This window comes from Nilaparvata lugens, chromosome 5, assembly GCF_014356525.2.
Source record: "Nilaparvata lugens isolate BPH chromosome 5, ASM1435652v1, whole genome shotgun sequence".
NCBI lineage: Eukaryota > Metazoa > Arthropoda > Insecta > Hemiptera > Delphacidae > Nilaparvata > Nilaparvata lugens.
The window spans coordinates 17,982,380-18,008,946 of record NC_052508.1 but is presented as its reverse complement, the minus strand read 5'-3'; the positions used below and the strand labels follow the sequence as shown (position 1 = coordinate 18,008,946).

At 33.6% G+C, this 26,567-nt stretch overlaps 1 protein-coding gene across 5 annotated transcripts in view; it reads left to right on the top strand.

Annotated features, from left to right (window-relative positions):
• The window catches only part of LOC111056267 (kinesin-like protein CG14535), a 172,420-nt gene that overhangs the window by 136,169 nt on the left and 9,684 nt on the right, over positions 1–26,567 (top strand). For 3 of the 5 annotated variants that reach the window (XM_039427801.1, XM_039427802.1, XM_039427803.1), the window contains 11 exons: positions 2,112–2,205; positions 3,743–3,925; positions 5,169–5,372; positions 6,377–6,497; positions 8,035–8,197; positions 9,447–10,006; positions 19,109–19,449; positions 20,729–20,892; positions 22,204–22,330; positions 24,620–24,739; positions 25,893–26,011. In XM_039427801.1, the coding sequence (XP_039283735.1) occupies positions 2,112–2,205; positions 3,743–3,925; positions 5,169–5,372; positions 6,377–6,497; positions 8,035–8,197; positions 9,447–10,006; positions 19,109–19,449; positions 20,729–20,892; positions 22,204–22,330; positions 24,620–24,739; positions 25,893–26,011 (2,196 nt within the window). The remainder of the gene's footprint in view (positions 1–2,111; positions 2,206–3,742; positions 3,926–5,168; positions 5,373–6,376; positions 6,498–8,034; positions 8,198–9,446; positions 10,007–19,108; positions 19,450–20,728; positions 20,893–22,203; positions 22,331–24,619; positions 24,740–25,892; positions 26,012–26,567) is intronic. The other 2 variants (XM_039427805.1, XM_039427804.1) reach the window with 1 other exon arrangement.

The window sequence follows — 26,567 nt, the reverse complement described above, 5'->3', positions numbered from 1 at the left end:
TAGCTCCTGTGCATCGTGCTGTAATGCTACTAACAAAAATAATGATCAATACGAACTCGATCGCTCTAAAAACTCAAAACTAATGCGTAAACCAACAACTCAGTAGCTGAATCTCGTCAAAAAAGATCATTCAATTGGACAAAACAGCTGTCTCTATTGGATTGTGATCATGACAATAGATATTACCTATTGTCAAGATCACAGCCCAATAGTTTAAATACTTATATGAATGCTGTAAAAAATAAATCACCAACCATGTTTTGTATTAAGATGTTTGGATTTTGGATATCATCATGACTTCTTGTGATTTTGAAAAATCATGACTGCGAGCTCTCCCGTTATTCAGGGCAGTATTCAATGATATCCAATCAAATAAATTTGAAATAAATTGCAATAAATTTCAATTTCAAGAAAAAAAATGAGTCGGTTCTGGAGTTGAAGGGATTCTACCTAACCCTTCTCGATTCCTTCAATAGTCGACATTCAAAGATATTGTATTTTTGTGTTCTCTCTGACTATCTTTAATTGGAGAGGGTGCTTGCGAACAAGAATTAGTTCATAAAAGTTTCATACAATATTTTTTGTTGGATTTTATAGCTCCTCGCTGCATAATATCAACATATATGTGGGTGATAGATGAAAGTTTAGGACTATCTCACGATTTATTCCGTGTTGCACATTCGTCTGTAAAATTAAATCGACTTACTTAGAATGATGTCATCTATCGGAAGCAATACTAGGATAACCAAAAAACGAATCTAGAGACAATGTGAAGACGTCATTATAAGCCGATCAAATTCAATGGATGTACATGCAAACAGGACATAGAATATTGATACAAGACTTAAGGGGAGAAACGACTTTAGTTACGTAACAAACAAAATCAATTCTATAAATGTAAATGTCTATTACTGTACATTTCAGTGAATGTTGCAATTTTGATTGCTTGAGCTAGGAACAACGTTACAATGAACATATATTTTCTCCACAAAACTCAAATTCCAAACACAAAGTGAGTTGCTTACCATCACCATGTAGACTGTAGAAAAGTCTTCATGCTGCAATATTCAGTTCCACCTGTATTACAAGAGACAGCTTTCACATTTCTATCCCTCAACATTCGCTGTGAACACCCCAACTCCATTACGTAGTCAACTGCCTGGCAAATGATGGATTAGTCCACTCCATTAATTATCATCCACGTTTTTTCCTCTCTGCTCTCACGTTATTTCTTCCTCTGTTCCCATGTTTCCTCTTCATTTTCTCTCATTCTTTCTCTTTCTCCTGACAAATGGAGCCGCTTTCACGCACTCGTGTGATGCTTGCAGGACTCGTGAGTGATGGCTTGTATAGATCTGTTCCACCCCACACGTAATTTGTTAGGCGATGTTTTCCATCTATCAGACCGGGAAAGCTTTGTTTTCCATCTTTCGGCCTTTTTGTCACTCTATCACGTCCAATAAACTCGCCGCTCTTTCAATGACACCCCCATTCATCTTTCATCAATCAGTATTGACAATCACGAAACTTCACCTTCATGGTGAAAAGCTTGTGAAAATGAATTAATGATTCCAATTAATCATAATAAATGTCTCACTTCATGGAAAGGTTTTCATTAAAGGATTTCTGAAGTTCCTGTTCCACAGCTCCACTTTAAGCCTAGACCTACTGACTCTCAACAATATTCTGTATTTTATTGTGGGCTTTTGATCGTGTATTTTCTTTCGTAGTTTTTTCATTGAATATAACTGTTACTAGTACTAGGACTAATGATCAGTTCATTTCTATCCTAGATTAAGTTCGTGTAGAGTGTAGACCTAATAATTAATACATTCTGTAGTAGTTTTAGTTTTTAAAGTTGGAGTTTTTATTGATTTGATGATCTGAGTAAGTCATAATAGATGTCCTACTCCTTCTTGAATTTCTGTTTATGGCATTGTAAGTTACTGGAAAATGTCTTGTAGGATCTTTCTCATCAATCTTTGATTGATTGATGTACGGGCTCATGTCAGTATTACTCGTAGAAATAAGATTAAAACACATAACACAAATTGGAACTTATCTGTTTGAATAGAAATTCGGGTTTATGATGGAGAGGTTTTCATTTTCAGATTGATATGTGCTCATCAGTCCTTGGGGATGTTGTTCACGCTGTTGTCTCTGGGTCGGATGGATGCGTGTTTGGATTCGGCTATCCCAATCTTGGTGAGTGCTAAATAAACTGAGATTCACTTCAAAATGACAGCTTATCAGCAACATTCCATTGTCAGCAATCGACAATTTGAAGTGAATTTCAGTTAAGTCCTGGGGAGTCCGGTCCCACAAGATGTCAAATTATACTTCGATAACTGAGTACTTATAACAATAATTGATAATATAGTATACTATACCATAGGGAGAATGTTATGTTATATTTTCTCTATGACTATACTAATATTCACTACAAATTGAAAAATTCTGTTGAATTGGGAGCGTTGAGCTATTTATGAGGAATGCAAAGAGATTGAAATGAATCTCAGTAGGTGTACTAGCCTACTGTATAATAGCATAGAGAAAAAATAGCATAAGTAGATATCCCATGGTATAGGGAGTTTATGTCGCAACTCTTACTGTTATCTCAAGCCGATTACTGTTGATTATTGTCGAATTTAACTGTTTTGTTGGGATGAGAGTGTATGAACGGTACAATATGAGAGACTACCAGTGTCACACAGCTTCACGGGAAAGAATTACATGAACTATCAGCTTGAGATAACAGTAGAAGTTGCGACATAAACACCCTATACCATGGGATATCTACTTATGCTATTGTTTCTCTATGATAATAGCATACTAAGATTCACTTAAAATTCTCAACATTGTTCGAATGGGAGCAATGATCTTATTTATGAGATGTTCTGATAGATCGAAGTAAATCTTATGATAATATTATTTTGTAACTTGAGTTATTGATTTTAAAATGAGCCAAACGTAATGTAATTTCTACCTTATATGTTGCTATTTTAAGTGAATCTTATAATAATATTTGTAACCTGTGTTATTGAATTTACAATTAAATCCACTGTAACTTTTTCATTTTAGGAACAGTGTGTTTGGGAATGAGATATTTTAGTTGATAATAAAATGTAGCCTATCCATATTGAATGAAAACGACTTGAAATTTCAAAACCTCTTATCTATTGAACATTTTGAGAAATGGATTTGATTTGTACATGCATTTTTTCATGAAAATTATTCAAGTAAAATTAAATAAAATGTATCATAAAATTATTGAATAGTTATCATCTATAGATAACAAAATTACAAATTATTCTAATCATGCAAGTGAAACAACTTCGTCATTGTGTATCTCCAACACCTATATTCTTTATTCTTTATTCATTCATACAATAAGTACATCATCAAAATGATAGGGAGAGAAAAAAAAGGTACCTTAACCTAGTGCAAAATAGGTCAAGTCAAGTCTTGTAGTTGTTCACTTCACAAAATTTTCAGTCCTTATAATTATTCTCACAAAGTAGGTTTTTAAATTTAGATGCTTCAAAAACAAACATAGAAGAAATATTTCACATTTTCATCACTAAAATAGGAAATATTCTCATATTAAAGAAATAATTTTGCAGGACCAAAAACAAACTTAATATTCTGAGTTATGAGTGTTGAATGATATTTTAACTTTTCACTTTTCCACAAGAAAAATTCACAGAAGTCATTACAAATTGAAAAATGTATTGTATTGCAGGCAAATCGCATACGATGATTGGTACACCTGATAGTCCAGGAGTCACACCGATGGCTATAGCGTGGCTCTTCAAGAGCATCCAAGAACAGAAACAGAGAACAGGTGCCAGATTCTCAATGAGGGTATCAGCAATGGAAGTCCACAATAACTCTGTACATGACTTATTGGCATCTTACGTCACAGGTTGGTTGCATCGTGAAAAATTCACACTTTTAATTTTGTAGTATACAATTTATTAAGCACAAACCATGCTACTGTAATAGTGTACAGAATTATTCTTGCAACTAGCCCTGGGACAATTTTCATTTCTTGAAACTAGTTAGTTGTGATTTGATAAAAAAGTAGCATTTGATGACTTTTATTCCAGACTTAATTCTCTGGAATGTATTAATAAAGTTTCAGAGGATTCAAGTTTAAGTTGTATGATTCAAGTTTAAAGTTATATTCGAACTCATTATTTCAAAAAATCCAAGGAGTCACTGTTAATATTGTACAAGCATTCCATAATGAAATAAAAACACACAGTTGAAAAATAGTTACATAGTACCCTTTTGTTTTTGAAGATTTTTTTATAAAACAAAATAACAACTAGTTTCGGTATGTTCAATCGATTTTCAAGTTTTTCTTAAAGTAAAGTATTATTAAATTTGTCTATTTTAAGAAGACCTTGGAAATGCAAAATTAAGAAAAAATGAAATCAATTTAAGACAAAATTAGGAAATTGAAGAAGTTTTGTGTGTTTACTCTATCCAATAAATAAATGAAATGGCTTGAACTGGTTCGTATTGTCATATAAATAAGAGAGATTCTAGACAAGAAAGGGTACGGTACTATGGAAATTATTCCTACTACCTAACAAATGTAGAGTAGCCACAACGAATTACGGTACGTTATTAAAATACACACCGATTTTCCCAATTCTACATTTATTTATGGCACTGTGTGTTCCTATTATTCCATCATTGCTTCAAATCAATATTCTATTTTGATTGCATTGATAAATATTGTAAAGCTTATTGCTAGCACACACATTTTTTAACTCAGTTAATATTTATTATATTCTTCTGCTTTGTTTTGTAATCATTTTTGTTGTAAGAGTGAATTTTGCTATTGTTTGAAAGATTTTCCCCAATACATGAATTGATTATGTAGATTTGATTACATAGATGAATTTAGATGAATGATTTGATTAATTTTCAGAATGATGATTTATTAAATTTCAATCAACAAGAATATGATATTTTTTATTATATTTATTTTTCTAGAATCAATTCTATCAGTTTTCAAATGATGGTTTTAAAAGTTCAATAATAAGAATAATAAATAATGTTTGATTCTATCAATAATGCTGAGTCTAATGAATAATATGGGAAATATATTTATATGGATATATTTGAAGAATGATCCAATAAATGATTCTTTATAGATGAAGAGCAGTCACCAGGGATGTATCTGAGAGACGATCCTCTTCTAGGCATGCAGATTCTGAACAGCAGTGAACTGAGGGCTCCGACAGCTGAGAAGGCAGCCTTCTACTTGGACTCAGCCATTGCAGCCAAACAGAGCTGTGACTCGCATCTGATATTCTCACTGCATGTCTACCAGTACAGTGTTGCCGGCAGGGGAGGAGGTATTATGTTCTCTTCAGAATACTACTGATAAATGAATAATTATAATACAGTACATGCCTAATAATTGAATAGTAATAAATTTTATTTCTCACAGAAACAGTACAATTCAAAAGACATAATGCACTACGAGATTGAACCATATTAAAGAGAACAATAATATTAGACAATAAGGAGTTTTGTGGGGAGCTGAGTTTGATAAGGAAATACAAGGTTGTACAGAAATGGGTTTCAAATTTTTGTTGCCAGATTTTCAGTGTGTAGCATGATTTGTCAATACGCTAGTGATCTGTACTGTATTACAAAAGTTTATAATTGATTTGAATTTTATCCTCTCATCTCTGTGGATTAGTATAATTTTCTAGAAGAAAATTATTCTAAATTACTGTACAAAAAAATTACTGTACTAAATTATTCTGAATTACATTTTTGAATAATTTTTACTCGTCCAAAAACGAAAAAACAGAAGTTTATTCCTCCATAAAGACAGCAGAATGCATTTTCGCACAAACAATGGAATTGAAGTCTGTATATAAATGTTATAACATTCGAAAACTGAGAAACATATATTATTGAGTAGGTAACTTACCAATAATTCGACTTTGCAAAAAGAAATATCTAATTTTAAGGTATATTTGAGATTAGTTGTAATCTTTTGTTGATTTCACGAGTCATAATATGTCTAGTTTGGTTTAATTGTGATGTAGGCTATTCAACATACATTACCTATAAAGCCACTTTTACACCAGAGTTGTCAACAAATTAATGTTGTTCACAAATAATAGTTTATTCCAAGGAAATTGTCAATTTTTCTTTTTCTGCAGAAACAAGTTAAATGTTACTGTGCTATTTAAGAATTTGGCAACAAATCATCGAAATTTCTTGAAATCTCAGTTGACAACTCTACGTTGTAAACGTGGCTTGAGATGTACAATGAAGAATTTCTGATCAGCTTCTCTTATAAGTAAGTTTCTTTAATTGATTATAATTTTGGATTGCTAATCAGTTTCAGGAGGCCGTAGCAGACTACATTGTCTCGACCTAAGTGGGACTGGCAAATTTACACCATCAGCTGTAGGAGGGGTTCTCCTGGCCATATTCAACTCTCAGAAACACATTCCTCATAGGTATGGATAATTCAAAATAATATGAAATTACCAATTACATTAATCTGTTTATATTTAATCAAACAGGCCGAATAATTTGTGATTTTGTATTCAATATTTCAAATAAGTACAATATTTCTCCTATCTTTAATTTATTGTGATACATTAAATAATACATTTAAATTTATTGTGATACATTTATCTGTAACTCACTTGAAATATTACGTCAACCTTCAAAATTCTCAAATAATTTATTCCTGGCCCGAAAATTAAGTGGCGAAGGAGTGTGTGAATTCATAACCTTTTAAACTTTAAATTGGACAACATTAACATTTTATCAAAATTTTTGGAGAGAATTAGTACAGGCTCAGCCTAGTTTTTCCTCCAATGTCATGATATAGTGTTTATACAATAAATGAATGAATAAATAAAATAATAAACAATTCTGAAAGTGTAATATTATTGAACACAGAGAGAACAGTTAGAAGCCAATTCGATGGAGGCTTAGTAGTGGTATCCGTGCAATATTTAAACAGAACCGTTCTACTGAAATATAATGAGAATTATAAAATTCCAAAAGGGTGGTCTAACTGCATTTCATTTTCATTCCAGTAATAGAGCATCTGTGGTCGCTCATATAAATAATCACATAATTAGAACTCTATGTATTTGTATAATTTTTATCAACTTTCTCTCTCTAAATATTCTTTTTGTTGTTGATATATATGACTTCGCAGTTATGTAGCACCATGCGCTTGGCGGGATTCGAACCCAAAACATTAGGTACCAATAATAGCTCTACTGTTTCAGACAGTAGTTTTTCAAATGCTAATATTCAGAAGAGACTCTTTGACGACTGAGGTATCCCCATGTTCGAGATATTTATATCAAAACCACAGTTGTTCTTCAACACTTGAAGTTTTCTCCAATCAACTGGGAATAATTTAATATTCCCTTCAGTACAATTCTGTTTCATATTTACAGGTAAAATGATTGAAAACTGGTTGAATAATATTTGAATAAATTATATGTTGTGTTTCAATGATCTTAATAAAAAAAATACTCAAGATGATTTGAATGCAAATTATAAATTGCGATATATCACACTATTATTAGGTTTTCTAATAATTACTAGTGGATTCTAAATCTTTCCTGTCCTGAAATAGAGAGTTCCTAGAATAATATTTTTTTCTCTTGAATAATAGGTACCTGTTCTGAAATTCAATTCAATTTATTTTTACACACACATTCAAAGTGTGATACTACACTCAAAATATATAATTGTCTAATAATTGTGAACATCGAATTCTAGAAAAGTCAAACTGGTTGGGAAAAAACTAGTTTTATTCAGAATAGTTTTGATGATCAATTTTTGACATAAGAAAGTTTTTCCAATAAATGACACCTTTTTTTAAGATTACGTCCCAAGGACTCCAGTTATGGATTATAAGACAAGTCAGGTTCCTGAAATAGACCACTAGAGTACCTACTAGAGATTCATCGACAAGTTGATTAATTGTTTTGTAATCGATGTCTAATGCAGTGTAATTATTCGCAGGGATCAGAGAATGGCGCAGGCTCTGAAGGAGTGCTTGGGCTCGGTGACGTGTCACGTGGCGATGGTGGCCCACGTGTCTCCAGACGTGTCTCATTACGTCGAGACGCTGGCCACCATCCAGCTCGCCTCCAGGATACACCGCATGAGGAGGCGTCGGTTTAAGGTTTCATTTCAATTCATATACTCACATTATAAGTTTAAAACTGTAATACAGCCATCTCTATTCTCCATTATATAATCAACATATATCCTACACCCCCTTCCATCAAAGTTTCATAGATTACAAGAAAAAAAAACAATATTATCTTCATTAGCTTATATCTTCACATCAATCTCTGATGTAATATTGTTATGTTTTCGACCTAACAAATGAATTCCATCATATTATTTTAGTGGTGCTTTCAAGGTGACGCATCCTTGCAAAAATTGTAAAAGGCTCTCAGTTGATAGGCCTGTATTAATCACATTTTCAACCTTTTTTCGAACTCCTCTTGGCACCCAAGAACATCAGTCCATATCTCGCTCACTTTTTTATATTTTTATAACATATTCCTCTCTCCCAGTCATAACTGTATGATTTGTAGTTGTATAAAAGAATAAGCATTCGATTCATTCTTCTTATGGCTACTGATCACCATTAAAACTTGGAGAAAAATTATCAAAAGTACACTCAATTTTCTAGCAAGAAAACTAATAATTTTGCTAAGGAATACTTTTGATGATGTTTCATTATTTAATGATGATTAGTACCCCTAACAGGGGCGTATACAAGGGGGGCCAGGGGGCCCACCTCCCAAATAATAAATATAAAGAAAAATGAGTACAATAATCTGAATTTTTCTGAATTAATCATGTGCGAGGGCATCGCCGCGGCAGATAGTGATATATTTCTTCTCTCCTTCTAGTACGGAAAAGTGTTTACAAATGTGACATTGTTAATATCTTGACCAGTATGTTTGAATAATAATAACTGAGATCTTTCCGTCATTTGGTTTGTTTAGAAATGTACATTTTATATGAGTTAATGTCAACAGTATAGAAGCGTGATTTGGTAAAGTAGAGAAGGTGTTTAGCGCAAATTATATACCATCTGAATATGAGCAGCAAAACTAATATAAAGTATCATGCGTTGTTTACTTAAAATCACTCAACCTTAATCCTTACATTGAACTTGGAATATGTTCTTCTATATTCGTCACTGACATCTAATGAGAAGAGCCAATTCATTGCTTATTTATTCATTGTGCTTCATTGGCATATAACGCCCTGCACAGAAGATCCCCTACCCTTTGCTGCTTCTAATTTTGTTCCGTATGATGTTTTCAGTAACTCTCATGATTGCTCATCTCATTTTTCTCATCTGCTTGCCATTATTTATCTACAAACGAAACTAACACTATTCGATTGTGCAGTTCACAGGCGGCAGCGGCGGCGGAGCCCGGGACATCCCGGACACCGGACGCGTGTCTGGAAGCAGCGAATGTCCGTCGAGCAGCGAACAGTCGGCGGACACGGTCATCTACATGGGCGGACCCGACCGGACCGGACCCGACGAGACGGACGGCGAACACCCGCCGGTCTACCTGCCCGCTCTGAACAGCGGCGACAACCGCTGCTCCATGAGCAAAGCACTGCGGGGATCCGGTCTCGAGAGACCGCACTCCAAATCCGTTCCTGCCTCTCCGTTCAAAACTCTTTCCTCAGTCCCAGTCTCCCCGTTCAAAACCTCCAGTCTATCCTCAGTGCCACCTTCACCTTTCAAGACGGCTAGTTTGTCTTCTGTTTCTGGATCAGGGACATTCAAGGCGAGTGATGGATCGGGGAGAGGTAGTCCCAGGAAAATTGCGGCGGGTAAAATGGGAATGCAGAGTTCCAAATCGTCGCCGGCCAGAACGGCCAAATCCAAGACGACCTCTCTGTCGGTTGGCAGCAATGGGGAGGAACAGTGGGTGGATGGTCCTCGTATTTCACGGTGAGTGGAATTTATTAATAAAGATTATGATCAATAAATTAAACATGAATTATAAACTTTTTCCAATATATACAAACAGTATGAAGAGTGTACCTACATGGGAGGAGCGAACTATAGACTATACAACTTGTTTGTGTATGATCACATCGGATGCACGCGTATTCATTTATTCATATATTTCTTCACTTATTTATTTATTCAACATAGACAAAAACACATAATCATAAAATTATTGAAAACGAAAAAACAGGCTTATAGCCCTTACCCTAATTTTGATTGAAAATTTGTCCAAAAGAGGTTATGATTCGTCAGCACTTCTAACGTATGTGCAAGAGCACGCGAGAAAATGCATGACCACGCATGCAGATGAGAAACAAAATCTGAAAACTGCACGCGTGCACTTGCTGGTGGCATTCAGTGTGAGCAGCGACAGATAAATCACAGCGTGTCTGTATCGATCTTTCCAGTTTTCGTTTCTCATCTGTATTTGTGGTTATGCATGATCTCACGTGCACTGTGATCATACCTTTAATTTGAGTAAAATCAACTCCAGGCTGCTATATTACAACAAAGGTTCTATTCCTTTTCTACAACTAATTGCAAAAAAATCTGTTATTATACTGACAGATAATCGGTTATTTACATGAATTCAATGATTTCGGAGGATGGAATGCATTTCCAATTATTGCAATTGGCTATGATAGAATTTATCTCTCTAAAATCAATTATATATATATATATATATATATATATATATAATATATATATATATTATATATATATATATATATATATAAATTATGTAAACTTAAACAATTGATGTGCTGACTACTATTTTTGTCAGTACCGCTTAGTGTCGCTCTCAGCGCGCTAATTTTAGTTAGTCTACTTCAGCCACTTGATGTGTTAACATGTATTTTTTGCAAATAAAATGTCTTTTTAAAAACTGAGTTTTAATGAACGTGAACGTGTTTGGCGCCCGAACAGGGACCCTGAAGAGTTTTTCGTGAAAATTTCGTGAAAATTGTGCTGTTCATTTAACCGCCAGTTTATATTGATCAATTATCAATCACAACTGATCGCGGAAAATTCGAAAGTCGGGGTCGCAACTGATATGAACCATCATCGAGACCATCAAGTGGAACAGTGACTCATCAACACCAACAACCACCATCCTGGGGAAGAAAGGCAAGAAGGATAGCAGACCAGACCATAAACTTCTTATCGATTACCGGCCAAGGTTAAGATCGTACCTGGCTCTGGCTGCAACTGTATCCAACTCCACAGTTCAAGGTAACACGTCTTCTACATCTACAATCAGTGACAGTAATAGTGAAGATAACAGTGAAAGCACAATGGATAACCCCCTTATTTCAAGACCAATTGCGAAACATCACCTACATATAATACCTGAATATACAGGAAACCCAATAGAACTACTTAGCTTTCTCGAAGTTGTCGAAAAATTGAAAAATGACTACTGTAATAATCGTATCGCGGAAGCAGCAGACAATCATTGGATTCTCCTTCACTATTGTAAAAACAAATTACATGGACCTGCTAAAGATGTAATCCTCAACAGTACAGTAGATGACCTCTCAAATTTGATTGATGTTTTGAAAAACAACTTTGCTGATAATAGGACAGTAGAACAATTAACTATGGAACTGCTTGCTATGAAATCACACCAAAAAGAACACCCTATTCAATTCATAAATAGACTGCAACAAAAAAGAACCGTGATCTCAAGACACAAACTCGATGGACTAACTGGTCCAATTCTTGAAACTATCTCATCTCAGTTGGATAAACAAATTGTAATGATTTTAGTGGAAGGAATCAACCACCAGCTTGGAGCTCACCTACAAACGCTAGGAATCAAAGACCTCAGTGATGCAAGACAGGCTATTATCAATAAGAGTAGTGCTTATTTGAAACATTTAGGATTTACTACTGATGTAACACAAATGAATCAAACTTTCAGTAAATCTGAAGGAAAACAAAACTCGTCAAATTCCAATCAAAATTCGCATCCGAAAAATTTCCATCAGTTTCAAAACCAAAACAATTCAAATCAAAGAAACTTTTCTCAATCTCAAAATCGTAATTTCAATTTCAATCAGAGAAATTTTTCTCAACCTCAAAATCATTTCAATCAGAAAAATTTCTCTCAGCCTCAAAATAATTTCAACAGAGGACAATCCTTTCAAAGTAGATTTCGTAATGGACAAAGTTTCCAAAATCACAACTTCAATCGTAATCCAAATGCAAACTTCAATAATAACAACCAAAATTTGAATCAAAAATCAAACGATGTGAGCATGAGAACAGTTTCCAATTTTCAAAAGTTTCCAGTTCACAATATTGAATCTTCTGAAAATGAGTTTTCCGAATTTGAAAGCATGGATGCTAGAATGAGTTCTATGGAAAATGCTGTAAGTGACCTTTGCGAGAAAATGAATCATTTTTTAGAAGTAGGCTCGAACAACAATCCAAAAACGTAGTATTAGATTTGAATACGATCTCTCTTGATTTGCCTCATATTCATTACAATGATTCACGAATTTTGATCGATACAGGTAGTAAATATAATTTCATTAAACCTCAAATGGTTTCTCCTCAGACAAAAATAATTGATTGTGATTATAAAATTCGTACACCCGCTGGTGAATCTAATGGAAAAGGTTGTGTAAATATTAATGTTAAGAATATGCTTGGTGTTGATAAAGATGAAAAATTTTATGTGTATGATTTTAGCGATAATTATGATGTTCTTATTGGAAAGCAAACATTGCAAGGGTTGAAAGCAAAAATGATTTGGAGACCAATTGTCTCATAACGAAAGATTGCACGATACCACTGTTAGGAATGAATCATATTGAAATCAACAAAGGTTGGAATGAATTGAAAATTAAAACTAATGTTTGCACTCCATCAGATAAGCTATGTGTTGTTAGTATTAAGGAATTGCAGTTGTATAATATTGTAACTGATATTGATAGGAATGGTTTTATTGAGATTGAATATTTTTCTGATTGTGACAAAACGTTGAGTATCGAAACAGTTTCTGTAGAAGAATGTGAATTGTACATGGGTGAGATGATCGATAATCCCCTCTCCATTGACGAAATCACTTCTTTATTGAGAACTGAGCATATGAACTCAGAAGAGAAAGAATGCATTATTAGTACTCTTATGAAATATCCCGAAATAATAAAATTCGAAGGTGATATATTAACTGCTACTAACTTGCTCAAGCATAAAATAGTGACTACAGACGAAGAACCTGTTTATTCAAAAAACTACCGCTATCCTATCTCATTTAGGCAGGATATTAGTAATGAAATAAACAAGTTACTCGAACAAAAGATAATAAGACCGTCTAATTCTCCGTACAACTCTCCCTTATGGGTTGTGCCGAAGAAACCTGATGCTTCAGGAAAACGCAAAGTTCGTCTTGTAGTAGATTATCGGAAATTGAACAACAAAACTAAAGATGATAGATTTCCTCTCCCGAATATTGAAGACTTGTTCTCAAAAATCGGTCGAGCAACGTACTTTTCGGCTATTGACCTTGTTTCAGGATTCCATCAAATTGAAATGGAACCCGAATCAATACCAAAAACAGCTTTTAGTACTGAAAATGGTCATTATGAGTTTCTCAGAATGCCATTTGGGTTGAAAAATGGTCCACCTCAATTTCAAAGGACAATGAACTTGATATTTTGTGATTTACCAAATGTTCTTGTATATCTTGATGATATTATTATTTTTAGTGATAGCTTACAAGAGCACATGAAACACCTGAACGTTGTATTCAAACGATTGAAAACTCATCAACTAAAAATACAATTGGACAAGACCGAATTCTTTAAGAAAGAACTTCTATTCTAGGTCACATAGTTTCGGAAAAAGGCATTCAGCCTAATCCTGAAAAAGTAAAAGCAATAAAAGATTTTCCCGTTCCACAAACTACTAAACAAATAAAACAATTTTTAGGTTTGGCAGGATACTACAGAAAAATGATAAAAGGATTCGCTAAAATAGCTCAACCTTTAACTAACGCATTGAGAAAAACATCCACTATAAACCCAAAAGATCCTAAATTCATTGAAGCTGTCAATTTTCTGAAAGAAGCAATTACTAACGCACCAATATTGCAGTTACCTAAATTGAATGATCCATATATTTTGACAACAGACGCATCCAATGTAAGCTTAGGGGCGGTCCTTAGTCAAATGACTGACAATAAAGATCTCCCAATTTCATTCGCTTCTAGAACACTCAATCCCGCTGAACAAAATCTTTCTACTATTGAAAAAGAAATGTTAGCAATAACTTGGGCAGTGAAACATTTCAGGCCATATTTGTATGGAAGAAAATTCACCCTAAGAACAGATCACAAGCCACTCCAATGGCTTCATTCTCTAAAAGAACCAAATGCTAAATTAATGAGATGGAAATTGTTAATGGAAGAGTATGATTACACCGTAGAATTCATAAAAGGTCGCTCAAATTGTGTTGCTGATTGTCTCTCACGGCCTTTCAATGTAAATATGATGGAAAGTAGTGATGAATTTACAGGTTTTGACGATTCAGAATTATTCCCAGGCTTTCCCGCGGAAAATAATGCGAACAATGCCAACGACAATGTCAATAACAATGATGAGTACGATGACATTGATATCAATGATCTGCTAAGATTCCATAACAATGAAGCTCCTCCGTCGGTGAGTGAAAGTATATTGAATGATCTTGATGAACAAATGGTAACAATTCGATAGTTAATGCAAATATTGATAATATTAATGAAAATGATGTGGAAACTGGCAACGAAAACCTTGTAAATAATACTAATAATGATAATGACAATGACTCACTAATGACACAACATTCTCAAGAAAGTTCAGATGATAGAATAGGTATAATGGACGAAAATAGTATCATAAACACTGAAGCAAACCAAATAGTTATTTCACGAGGTAAAGGAAAACCCCAATTCAAAAAGATCTTTAATAAAAACAGAATAATTTTCAAATACAGAGACGCACGTGACATTGGAAACAACGTAGAAGAAATACGAGAGTATTTGAAACCTGATACTGTGTACGGTATAGTATTTTCAAATAAAAGTCCATTGTTTGAAGCTCTAAAAACAGAAATTCTAAGTTCAATGACTAATGAAATTGTCAAAATAGTTCCCAACATAAAATTCCGAATCTACAAAAGAATAAACGCCGACATAACTGATGTAGATGAACAAACAATGATAATAGCTCGATGTCATGAAGACAAAAACTTCCACAGAGGAATTAACGAGAATTATAAACAAATACGTAAAAACTACTATTGGCCCGCAATGCACAAAGACGTAACCGAATTTGTAAATAAATGTGAAATCTGTTTGAAAACCAAGTATGAAAGAAACCCAATTAAAACTAAATTCAAAGTAACTCCCACACCTACTAAACCTTTCGAAAAACTTCAGATTGACACTTTCACGTATAATAATATTAAAATCCTCACAATTGTCGATTCGTTTTCTAAAAGACTTTCCGCCTACACATTGAAATCAGCTAACAGTATCGAAATAATAAAAAATCTAAACAACTATCTTTCAGTTTTCCCAATTCCAAAATGCATTCAATCCGATAACGGATTAGAATTCAACAATGCACTATACAAACAATTCACTGAAATAAATGGTATTGAAACTTACTTCACCACACCTTATCATCCCCAATCTCAAGGACTAATAGAAAGAACACACTCCACAATTATTGAAATTCTACAAGGACTCGAAATTAAATTCCCAAAATATAGTGTTGAACAAAAACTTCGATTAGCTTTGCGAACCTATAACAATTCGATAAAAGATCAATTCAACTTAAGCCCAAATGAACTAACTTTCGGAATTCAGAATTATTTACCAAAAAATCAAGATCAGGATAATCCCGCAGTAATCACTGAAGAACTTGCTAATCAATACTTCAAAGAAATACAAGCGTTGAATGATGCCGTTTACAAGAAAATAATCGAGGAAAAAGAAAAACGAACAGAAAAATGTAACAAAAATAGAGAGGAACCACCTGAAATACCAGATAGGATATTCATAAAAAAAATTCACAAAAATGTTCCAAGGTATAGCACAGCTACTAAGGAAGGTGATAGGTTTAAACTGAAAAGAAATTTAATCAAAATCCACCCTAACAGAATGAAAAGGCCTCGTAAAAAAGTAAAAGATAATCTAATTGTTGCAGATGAAGGCAATGACCATCCTTCTGTTGTTCCTGATCCCAGCAACGTTGACGTACAGACTGACAGACTTGACAAAGACAGCAGGAATAATTCCGATTAAAATAGGACAATCTATGCTCATTAACGACACATACAAGTTATCCATTTTACTAACGTGACTGACCTTAAAATACAATCTTTGAAATTACAGACTCATATTAATAATCTGCAAGTCGCTTACATATCCTCTGACATTATTGAATCTTTGAAGAAAATTTCACTCAACCAATATTTTAAATTAGAAATGATTTCTGAAAATGAAAATAAAAAGGTAAAACGTGGACTAATGAACGGATTAGGAAACGCCATATCATGGTTGACAGGACTTATGACTGCTGACGACAAAGAACACCTCGACAAAGTTATTGATAAAATAGAAAATAATGAATTACATCTTGTTAAAAATGAAGAACATAATTTTGAAATGAACCATGAGTTAATTAAGAAATTTAATTTCGATGTTGAGCATATTAATTCAAATGATTCAGCATTATCTGTTGTTAAAAATTCCAATGAACTTTGGAAATGCTTGTACAATATTGCAGATAAAAAATGTAAAAGAACTTAGATCATTGACCTCTCTCTCTCTCTGGATTCACTTTAATATGACAGTATAGCATTGGATGTGAGAGAGGGATTCACTTTAATCTGTCAGTATAGATGTAGAGTGATAGGGAATTTCTCAATTCACTTTAATATGACAGTATAGAATTAGATGTAGAGAGAGTCATTGACCTCTCTCTCTGGATTCACTTTAATCTGTCAGTATAGATGTAGAGTGAAGGATTCACTTTAATCTGACAGTATAGCAATAGATGTAGAGAGAAGGATCCACTTCAATCTGTCAGTATAGCAATAGAGAGAAGGATTCACTTCAATCTGTCAGCAAGGGAATTTTTCCCCCCTCAAAGGAAAATTATTTTTTCCCTCACTTTCTTCATCCCCCTCATCTATACTGGGCAAGGGGAAGGGGTTAGAGAAAGATATATCTCTCTCTTTTCATCCCCCTCATCACCACCGGGCAAGGGGAAGGGGTTAGAAAGAGAGAGAGGGAAAGATATATCTCTCTCTTTTCATCCCCCTCATCTCCACTGGGCAAGGGGAAGGGAAATCTATTTTTAGAACACCCCCTCCAACACCCCCCACCCTGCGGGCGGGGGGGGGGAAGGGAAGGCAGGGGGAAGGGGTGGCGGGTTGGACGAGGGGGGAGGGGGGGAGGGGGTTTTGGAGCAAAAAAGTGCGTTTGAACTCTTAAAATCCATCTACTTCCATATAATATATATATAAGCAAAATGGCACTCACTCACTGACTCATATCACTCGCAGAACTAAAAATCTACTGGACCAAAAACGTTCAAATTTGGTAGGTATGTTCAGTTGGCCCTTTAGAGGCGCACTAAGAACGAAAGTCTACTAATATCTATAAATCTATCAATATAATTGATTCCGATAATGCTGTATTATGGAAAATATCTTGTCAAGTAGGAAGGTTGGAATTCTTGGAAATATTGAATTCAGTAGATGATTTCTTTCAATAAATTGGTGTTGACGACGGGGTAACAAACAATACTATCACATGTCATACGATAGTGACATCTATCATGATAATTAAATCCTCCCAAATTATATCAATGATCAATTAGAGAGTCGATGTATGATAAATTTATCTATCTCAGCTATGATTTACATACGGATTTGGAAAAATTTCCAAAGACAAGATCTGTGTTTTCCAGTGTTTTTTAGCGTTTTCTCAGCTTTATTGAGAACAAATGAACAGAAAATGTTCAAATTTAGTACAGAAGCTCAGCTAGGGTGTAATAATGTTGTGTTAGAAGGAATTTGCAATAACGTCAAAGATACACCCAAAATTGGCGCTTTTCCAGCGATTTTTTTTTGCTCTTTCTTAGATTTATCGAGAACAAATGAACAGAAAATGTTAAAATTCACTACAAAAGCTCAGCTGGGGTGTAATAAAGTTGTGTTAGAAGGAATTTGAAATAACGCCAAAGATACGCCCAAAATTAGTAATAGACAGAAAATGTTCAAATTTGGTACAGAGGTTTAGCTAGGGTCTAAAAATTTTGTGATGAGGTGACTTTAATATTTCATTAAAGATACGCCCAAAATCAGCGTTTTCCAACGTTTTTCACAGCTTTTCTGCGTTTTCTCAGTACTTTGACTTTCTGATGGAATGAAGCATGCTCAAATGAAAAATGCAGGCGAGCTAAGCGAGCCCGCTGATCTCATTTTTGGACGATCCAGACGGAGGTCCAGGGGGCGGAGCCCCCTGGCTAGACGGATGTGGCGAGCGCTGCGAGCCTGACGTTTAGTAATATCTATAAATCTATTAATATAATTGATTTCGATAATGCTGTATTATGGAAAATATCTTGTCAAGTAGGAAGGTTGGAATTGTTTGAAATGTTGGAATTCTTGGAAATATTGAATTCAGTAACCTAGATGATTTCTTTCAATAAATTGATGTTGACGACGGTGTAACAAACAATACTATCACATACGATAGTGACATCTATCATGATAATTAAATCCTCTCAAATCATATCAATGATCAATTAGAGAGTCGATGTATGATAAATTCATCTATCTCAGCTATGATTTACATTCAATTACAACACAATAAGAGTTGTGACACTTGAAAATGGTTCTTGATGAATTGAAACCAGTTGTGTTGTGATTGAATAAAAGAGTACTTGATAACTTCCATTGTCTTTCAATAGAATCTCAGTAGCCCCAAAACGAAAAGTGTGATGTATTCAATTAGAAGTATGTATTCTTCTGTCTCAGGTCCAGAGTTGTGGAAGCACGAAACCTGCACATGATAACCACAAGAGAAACGTGGGTAGATGGTCCAATGCAGCCAACAGTCAATGGTACAGCAGGAGCCACCAGCTATGGTTTCATGGACGGTCACAAGCAATCTATGATCCAGCAGTGGGTCGAAAACCAGAAGCTGCAGGCAGAACAGCAGAAGCAGCAGAAGGACAAGAGCTCCAAGGAGAGACTGAGGGAAGGAGAGCGAGGGAGAGCTAGTGGTCAGGAGGACAATGACTGCTATGAAACGTCAATCAGCAGAACTGATGTCAATCAAGATCAGGAAACATCGTTGAAGCCGTCTGATGTGGAAGGTATAGTGTATAACTCTATATTTATGGAATACTTTCTTAAATTTTTATCTCTCAAGAAACGTTAAACTATGGGTTTGAATTTATCATTTGATATGCCCCAATTTATCTCAATAGAATATTGAAATTATCAAATTAACAACGTCTGCTGTAGAAGGTATCATCATAGAGAAACAATAGCATAAGTAGATATCCCATGGTATAGCGTGTTTATATCGCAACTTTTACTGTTATCTCAAGCCACTAGCTCATGTAATTCTTTCCCGTGAAGCTGTGTGACACTGGTAGTCTCTCATATTGTGCCGTTCATACACTCTCACCACAACAAAACAGTAAAATTCGTCAATAATCAACAGTAATCGGCTTGAGATAACAGTAAAAGTTGCGACATAAACGCCCTTTCCCATGGGATATCTACTTACGCTATTGGTTCTCTATGGTATCATATATGAAACATTTTCTTAATTTCCATTGCTATCTAAAACTATAATTCTGACTCAATTCCAGGAATCCATGGAATATGCTCCCATTTATCCAAATAGAATATCCAAATATTCAAATTGATATAGTATTCTGTAGAAAGTCTAATATTTGATATAAAATATTTTCTCAATTTTTCATTGTTCAAGAAACATTGTAGGCCTACTAAGTTCTTGATGGGATTCCAGGCGGAACTCATTATGTTCTTCTCTCTAAAAAATTAAATTTTTTGAACTGGCACTGACTGCTTAAGAAGGTATTATTTTTTCATGTTAAATGTTATCTCAACTGCTTAAGGAACATTATACTATGATTTTAAATTGATTTAGGAAATTAATTTGATGTTTTCCCTATAGTCCAAAATTTTCAAATTTTCAAATTGAATTCGTCTACTGAAGAAGATATTATTTTGAATGGAATATTTTTAAATATATTTCTATTGCTCAAGAAACGTTGAAAATCTATTTTGAAATGTTCGGAGGAATTAATTTGATGTTTTCCCCTTCATGAAAATGATTAATATTGTTGAAGATTGTTCCTGATAGGTTCTATCTATTAAAATGCTCCGCATGCTATTGGATGTGTATGGTAGTCTATTCCAATCGCCTCGTGTTCCCAATCAAATGCAATTATAAAGATTTGTAATATAAATATTAGATTGGGGAGGAATTCATATGGAATGGTTTTTCCAAATATTGCGACTGCTGACTTGGCCTGTGAATGTCTGAATTGTGTAACAGACAGATATAATAAATACACAGTATAAGTAGATGTTGTTTCAATCATATTCATTATGATCAAGCAGATAAAACGCAAGACGTGATGGCGAATAAGGATACCATCATTGATACAGCACCTGATGCATTGGAACCTCTGGACGATGAAAATGAAGAGGAAATGGAAATTGAAATCATTGAAGTCGAAGAATTAGGAGAGCCGGTCCTTGTGCAAGATTCGTGTCTTCAGGTAAATTGTTTTCTCATTGTTCACTCTCACCCTGAAAATATATTCTTCATAAAAATAATATCTGTTAGATAAATTACACCATCCAGTCGAATTCAAAGACTGAATTATTTTCATTTGAATATTGTATTCGAGGAAAAGTTTCTGGATGTAATTAGAATATATGAACTGCTACTATGTAATATCTACTCTGTAGTGTATTGTTCACATTCAGTTAAAGTGGTATGACCACGTTAGGCCCGTTCCCAAAATAATTGAAATGTTCACCACAATACCTTGTGTTGTCATGTAAATCTTCAATCAGCCTAATTTGTTTGGAATCGAAGAAACAGTAGTTTTCTGTCTCTCCATTGGGTGGAGACCATTGACCACTTTCCTTCACTAATACTTGTATCGAGAGATTCACTTTGGATTGTCAGCATTGGTTAAATGGGAAGCGGTGGTTTTATTCATGAGGACAGCTGATAGTTCAAAAAGCATAGAAAAAATATAAATAGGTACTGTAATTCCTCTATTGTTCAAAGTAGTGAATCCTTACTCAGCCATAAAATATCTAGTGGATCTCCTTGAGTTATTAACGTGCTCTATGATGAGGAAATCTTTCCAGAGATTGGGCTAATGCTAATGCAAATTGGTCAGCTATTAAAATCCTGACATTACTATTAATTAGCGAAATAAAAAATCACAAATGATTAGACACTTTACATCCACTGTGGATGTTGAATGCTATATAGTATAAATTATATATTTATAAAATAACATCATAGTACCCTTTTTTGAAAAGTTTTAAATATAAAATTACTGATTAAAAACATAAATAAAACAACTAGTTTCGATGTTTCACAGTCATCATCTTCAGGTTTTAAAAATAAATTTCAAATAGGCTTTTAGAATAAATTTCAAATAGGTTATCAATTATAGGTTGATTCTATTAATAAACCAATTTAAAATTTATTCTCAAAACCTGATGATGATGTGAAACATTGAAACTAGTTGTTTTAATTTGTGATTTTAATCTTTTATAATAAAAACTTTTCAAGAAAAGGGTAGGCTACTATGATGTTATTTTATATATAAAAAGTAAGTAGCCCTGAACACATACATTCTAAATATAAATTATTTATTATTCATTTGAAAATATACATATTTGAGGGCACCAGAAACTACATCCCATTATTGCCCTCATAACGCACACTGAGCAGTATAATTCAGAAAACAATACATGAAAAAAGTATTCAACTAATCATTAGCCATTTTTGGAAAAAATATCAACATATATGTTATCCTTCATGATGGTTAACACTTGTGTTCCAGGTTACTGAAGAGGATATTGCACTCTGCATGGGTCAACTCGAGAACCCACTTCCCGAAGTGGACCAAGAGGAACATCCTTTGAGGATACTCAGTGAGGAAAATCTGACAATTGTTTCAACTTTTACTGGTGAGTCGATAAGCTCTTCCATAGAGAAAATATAGCATAATTATTAATAAATAAATAATAGCATGGTTTTTCTCTTTATGATTCTACTCAATAAAATCCCATACATCATGAAATGGAGAAATATTTTCCTAATCTCCATCAGATCATATTCAACGACAAGACCATTATTTATAAAAATAAAATCACTTTTTTATTTAGAGCTGCCTGCTTATAAATCATTTTACTAATCGAGGATGTATTGGTACGGCTTATCAAAGCTTCCATTTGCGTTATATCCATTGAAAATACTATTCATGAATTTAAAAAATTCTAGAAAAGTAGTAATTCATTGGAAAAATATTTTGGGAAAGTGATGCTATATGATGAGTGTTTTGTAACTGAGAATTGTCATGACATTTGCACTAAAAAAGCAACTACCAGCATGATTGAGAGGAGGAATATGTTGTTATTAGTAGCCCATAGGAAGTAATTCACATGCAATTCTAATTTCCTGTTGAATTCATATTCTCGAAAAATAAATAGTTGATAAAAAGAAGCGGTTGGATGGTAAACAAAATTGATGACAATAATACATAAATATTCAGTTTGCTTCATTAGTTTGTATGGTGTTAAACTCGATTGTACTTGATTCTTAGGTCTCAATAAGGTAGCCGTACTATATCATTGGAGGAGCACTTGTGATTTTCTCGTCTATGTTAATATCCATCAGATATCCTCTATCACTATTTATTTCTCCTTATCCTGCTCTAACGCCAATCTCAATCTCATGTCTCATTCATGTTAAAACAGTAATGAGGAATGATCGAGTATTAAGAAGTGATATTTTGTTGTTAGAAAATGCACTTTATTGAATTTAAAATAATTATTATTGAACTGAAATCAAAATTAAATATTTTAAATCATTCCAAAGACTTCTTTCTTCTACTGCAATGATTTACAGCATTCAATTTGGATTCTCGTTTAATGATAAATATCGGGGCACCGAGCTTCACTCGTTATTTTTATTTATTGATAAACAGAACCATGGCTTACTTTAGATCTATCTATAGTAAGCTATGACGGAACACAATTCTCTGAAATGATCATGTTTATATTTTACAGCTGGTTATACGTCAGCTTATGAATTTCGGGGATGCGATACTTTGATTTTCCACAGAATCACTCGCTCACTTTTTACTATCCACAGACGACGAAAGTCTCAGCTGTTTCAGCCAAGGATGAATTATCCTTTTAATGTCGTTCAGCGAGTTTTCACAAGGATGAGACCTGGTGAAATCGAATTTTTATATCATAAAATTAACCTACTATGTTCCAAATTTTGTGAAAATCGTTAGAACCGTTTTCGAGATCCGGTGAAATACAAACATATAAACATCTCAACATATAAACATCCAAACATATAAAGATATAAACAGAAATTGCTCGTTTAATAGTATAGGAATATCTGGGCACCGAGCTTTGCTCGTTATTTATTGATAAACAGAACTCAATTCTTTCAAATAATTGGGGAAGGACTAACAGGCATAGCCCAAAACTGTTTCTTCCCCGAATTTTGATTTATACACTATAAATATTCCAAGAAGTAGGTTAAAAGTTCCAATTTAGATTGTTTACATACCAAAATTTTTATAACAAAATAACACTCACTAATCACTTAGAACTGTAAAATAATGATTAACTTTGAATATTATGATATATACCATCTCATGTCAAAAAATCTGACTACTGTATTTTGATCGAGTCAATTAAAATTTCTAGATTTCTCGCGAGATACGGTAAGCTAATTGATTACACAGCTGATCTCCCACACAGGCACACGCATCTTCTGTTATCGACAGACGACGAAATCATCATCTGTTTTTCCAAGGATGAATTATCCTTTTCATGTCCTTCAGCGAGTTTTCCCAGGGATGAGACCTAGTGCAATCGAATTTAGATATCATAAACCTACTATATTCCAAATTTCGTGAAAATCGTTAGAGCCGTTTTCGAGATCCGTTGAACATAAATAACCATACAACCAGATATAAAAATAGAAAAATATAAACAGATATACAGAAATTGCCCGCTTAATATAATAGGATTATTCATTAATTAGCATTTGAATGAATGCACTTTCTCATTACCGGTATCCTACTTCCATCTGTGAATTGTTAATTCACAAAGAAGTGTGATTGAATTTGATTAATTGGAAACAATCTACCTACTAGTTGGATAGCATATGTTTACTTTATCGAAAATTGTGGTACACAGCACTTGATCAATAATATTCATTCGCTCATATTTCAGATTCTTTGTCCATTGCAAATGATATTGAGAGATTTCTTCCGAGAGGTTCGACATTCCTACACAAAACTGCGACAACCACTGCCACTTGGTGTCCTAACAGTTCATCTCATACACTCAAAGGTGACAATATTCTCCATCTGTTGATAATATACGTTCATCTGTTATTTTAATTGAAGATGCACCGATCATAATACCTATATAGAACTTTCACTTCCAAGCTTCTCTGTGAAGAAATAGATAATTTTCAATTCAATACAATGCGTTGGCCTAAAAATGTATTCTACTTGAAAAATTGGCTCGAAAATAAAAATAATCTCAACATATTTATTTAGAAGCTAAACATCTAGGATTGCTATAGATTCTTCAATTTCTTGTATGAAACGAGGATGAAGTGCTACTCAAATCGTCTCTGCCTACTAGATCAAATAGCTGTTCCAAAAACAAGCTATAGATAGTCAGTCAACTTAGAAATAACAAGCTGAGACTGTACGATATTCCTGCATTTGCTCCATTTTTCAAAAATGCAAAGTAATCCTAAACATATATAGTGCCATCTACCTTCGTTTTTACTTCTTACATGAACTGCATCTAGTTTGGTCCAGTATAAAGTATTTTCAGTGTCTGTCATTAGTATTGCCGAAGATATTTGTTGAGTATCTGCTGAAGATAGATGTTTATAAGGATTTATTCATTAAAATAGAAAAATCAAAGTGGGCTAACCTTTTATCAACTTAATTTCATTTTCCATAACATGTTTCACTTGAAACTCACTTATTTTTTTCAACTCCCTTGAAAATTACATTTTTTATCGAAACATATTTATTATTTATTCATTTATCATTCACAATCAACTTAAGGAGAAAGAAACTGACTACATTAAAAAACTTCTTTTTATCACAATTTCATAACATAAATTGTCCGAATAAAATTGATGTGAGTCTTTTCAATTCTTCACTAATTTCCACATTGAAACACAACACTATATACATTTTGAATTTTGAATTTAAAAGCTTAATATGGAAGTCCAGAAACACACCAAATAAAATATTACACACATATCCTTGGAAGTTAATTCAATATTTAGTACAGTTCCAGAAAATAATTCTAGCAAACCGTTTCAGTTAGTGAATTGCTGAATGTGAGAAATAAAATAAAGTTGAAAAAAGGTACTTGGATTTTCAACTTTCATGTAAATAAGAGTAGAACTTACTAAAAAGTGTTTTTTTTTTTAATTTCTTAAAATTTACAAAACTAATTTTTGACTTTTTTTCAGATGATGGTTGCATTGTGAAGGCCGGTTTATTATCTCGCTGCCAGTCACTGTCAGTCTCTCTGTCTGAGATTCCTGCAGCTGACAATAGTAGTGTTACCAGTGAGCCTGCCTATCTTCCTGTGAGTATAAGTATTAGTATTTAGTTAGTATTCAGTCTATTTTTTCTGATAATCCTACTCTCCTCTGTTTCAATCTTTGTAAATTTTTGATAGAAGGTCAACCTGTAATTACACTGCGAGTTGATGTCATTCCTTCTTCAAATGTAAAAAATCAGTTATTCAAGGCAGTTCGGTACACTTTTCCATATTTAAATTGAATAATCTTCTCAATATAATTGTTAAGATAATTATAAGAGTGAGAAAAAGTGACAACTGAAATTTTCAAGTGGTCTAATAAGCGAGTTATGGGTCGTTGAAGTGCTAAATCCGTTTTCTTTCCAGTACATAAACGGTTTTGACTATATTAACAGAACTTCTCTTTAAAAAAAAAACTGTATCTTTCCAAACTGAAACATTTTATTCCTCATATCTTTCATGAATAAAAAAGTAACATTTTTTGTAAATTCAATAACTTGTTTATTTTGGCATGAATCGCGAAAAACGCATATTAGAACAAAGCCAATGATATACTGAATGTATGAAAAAAACACCAAAGGAAAATTCGAAACCGTTTATG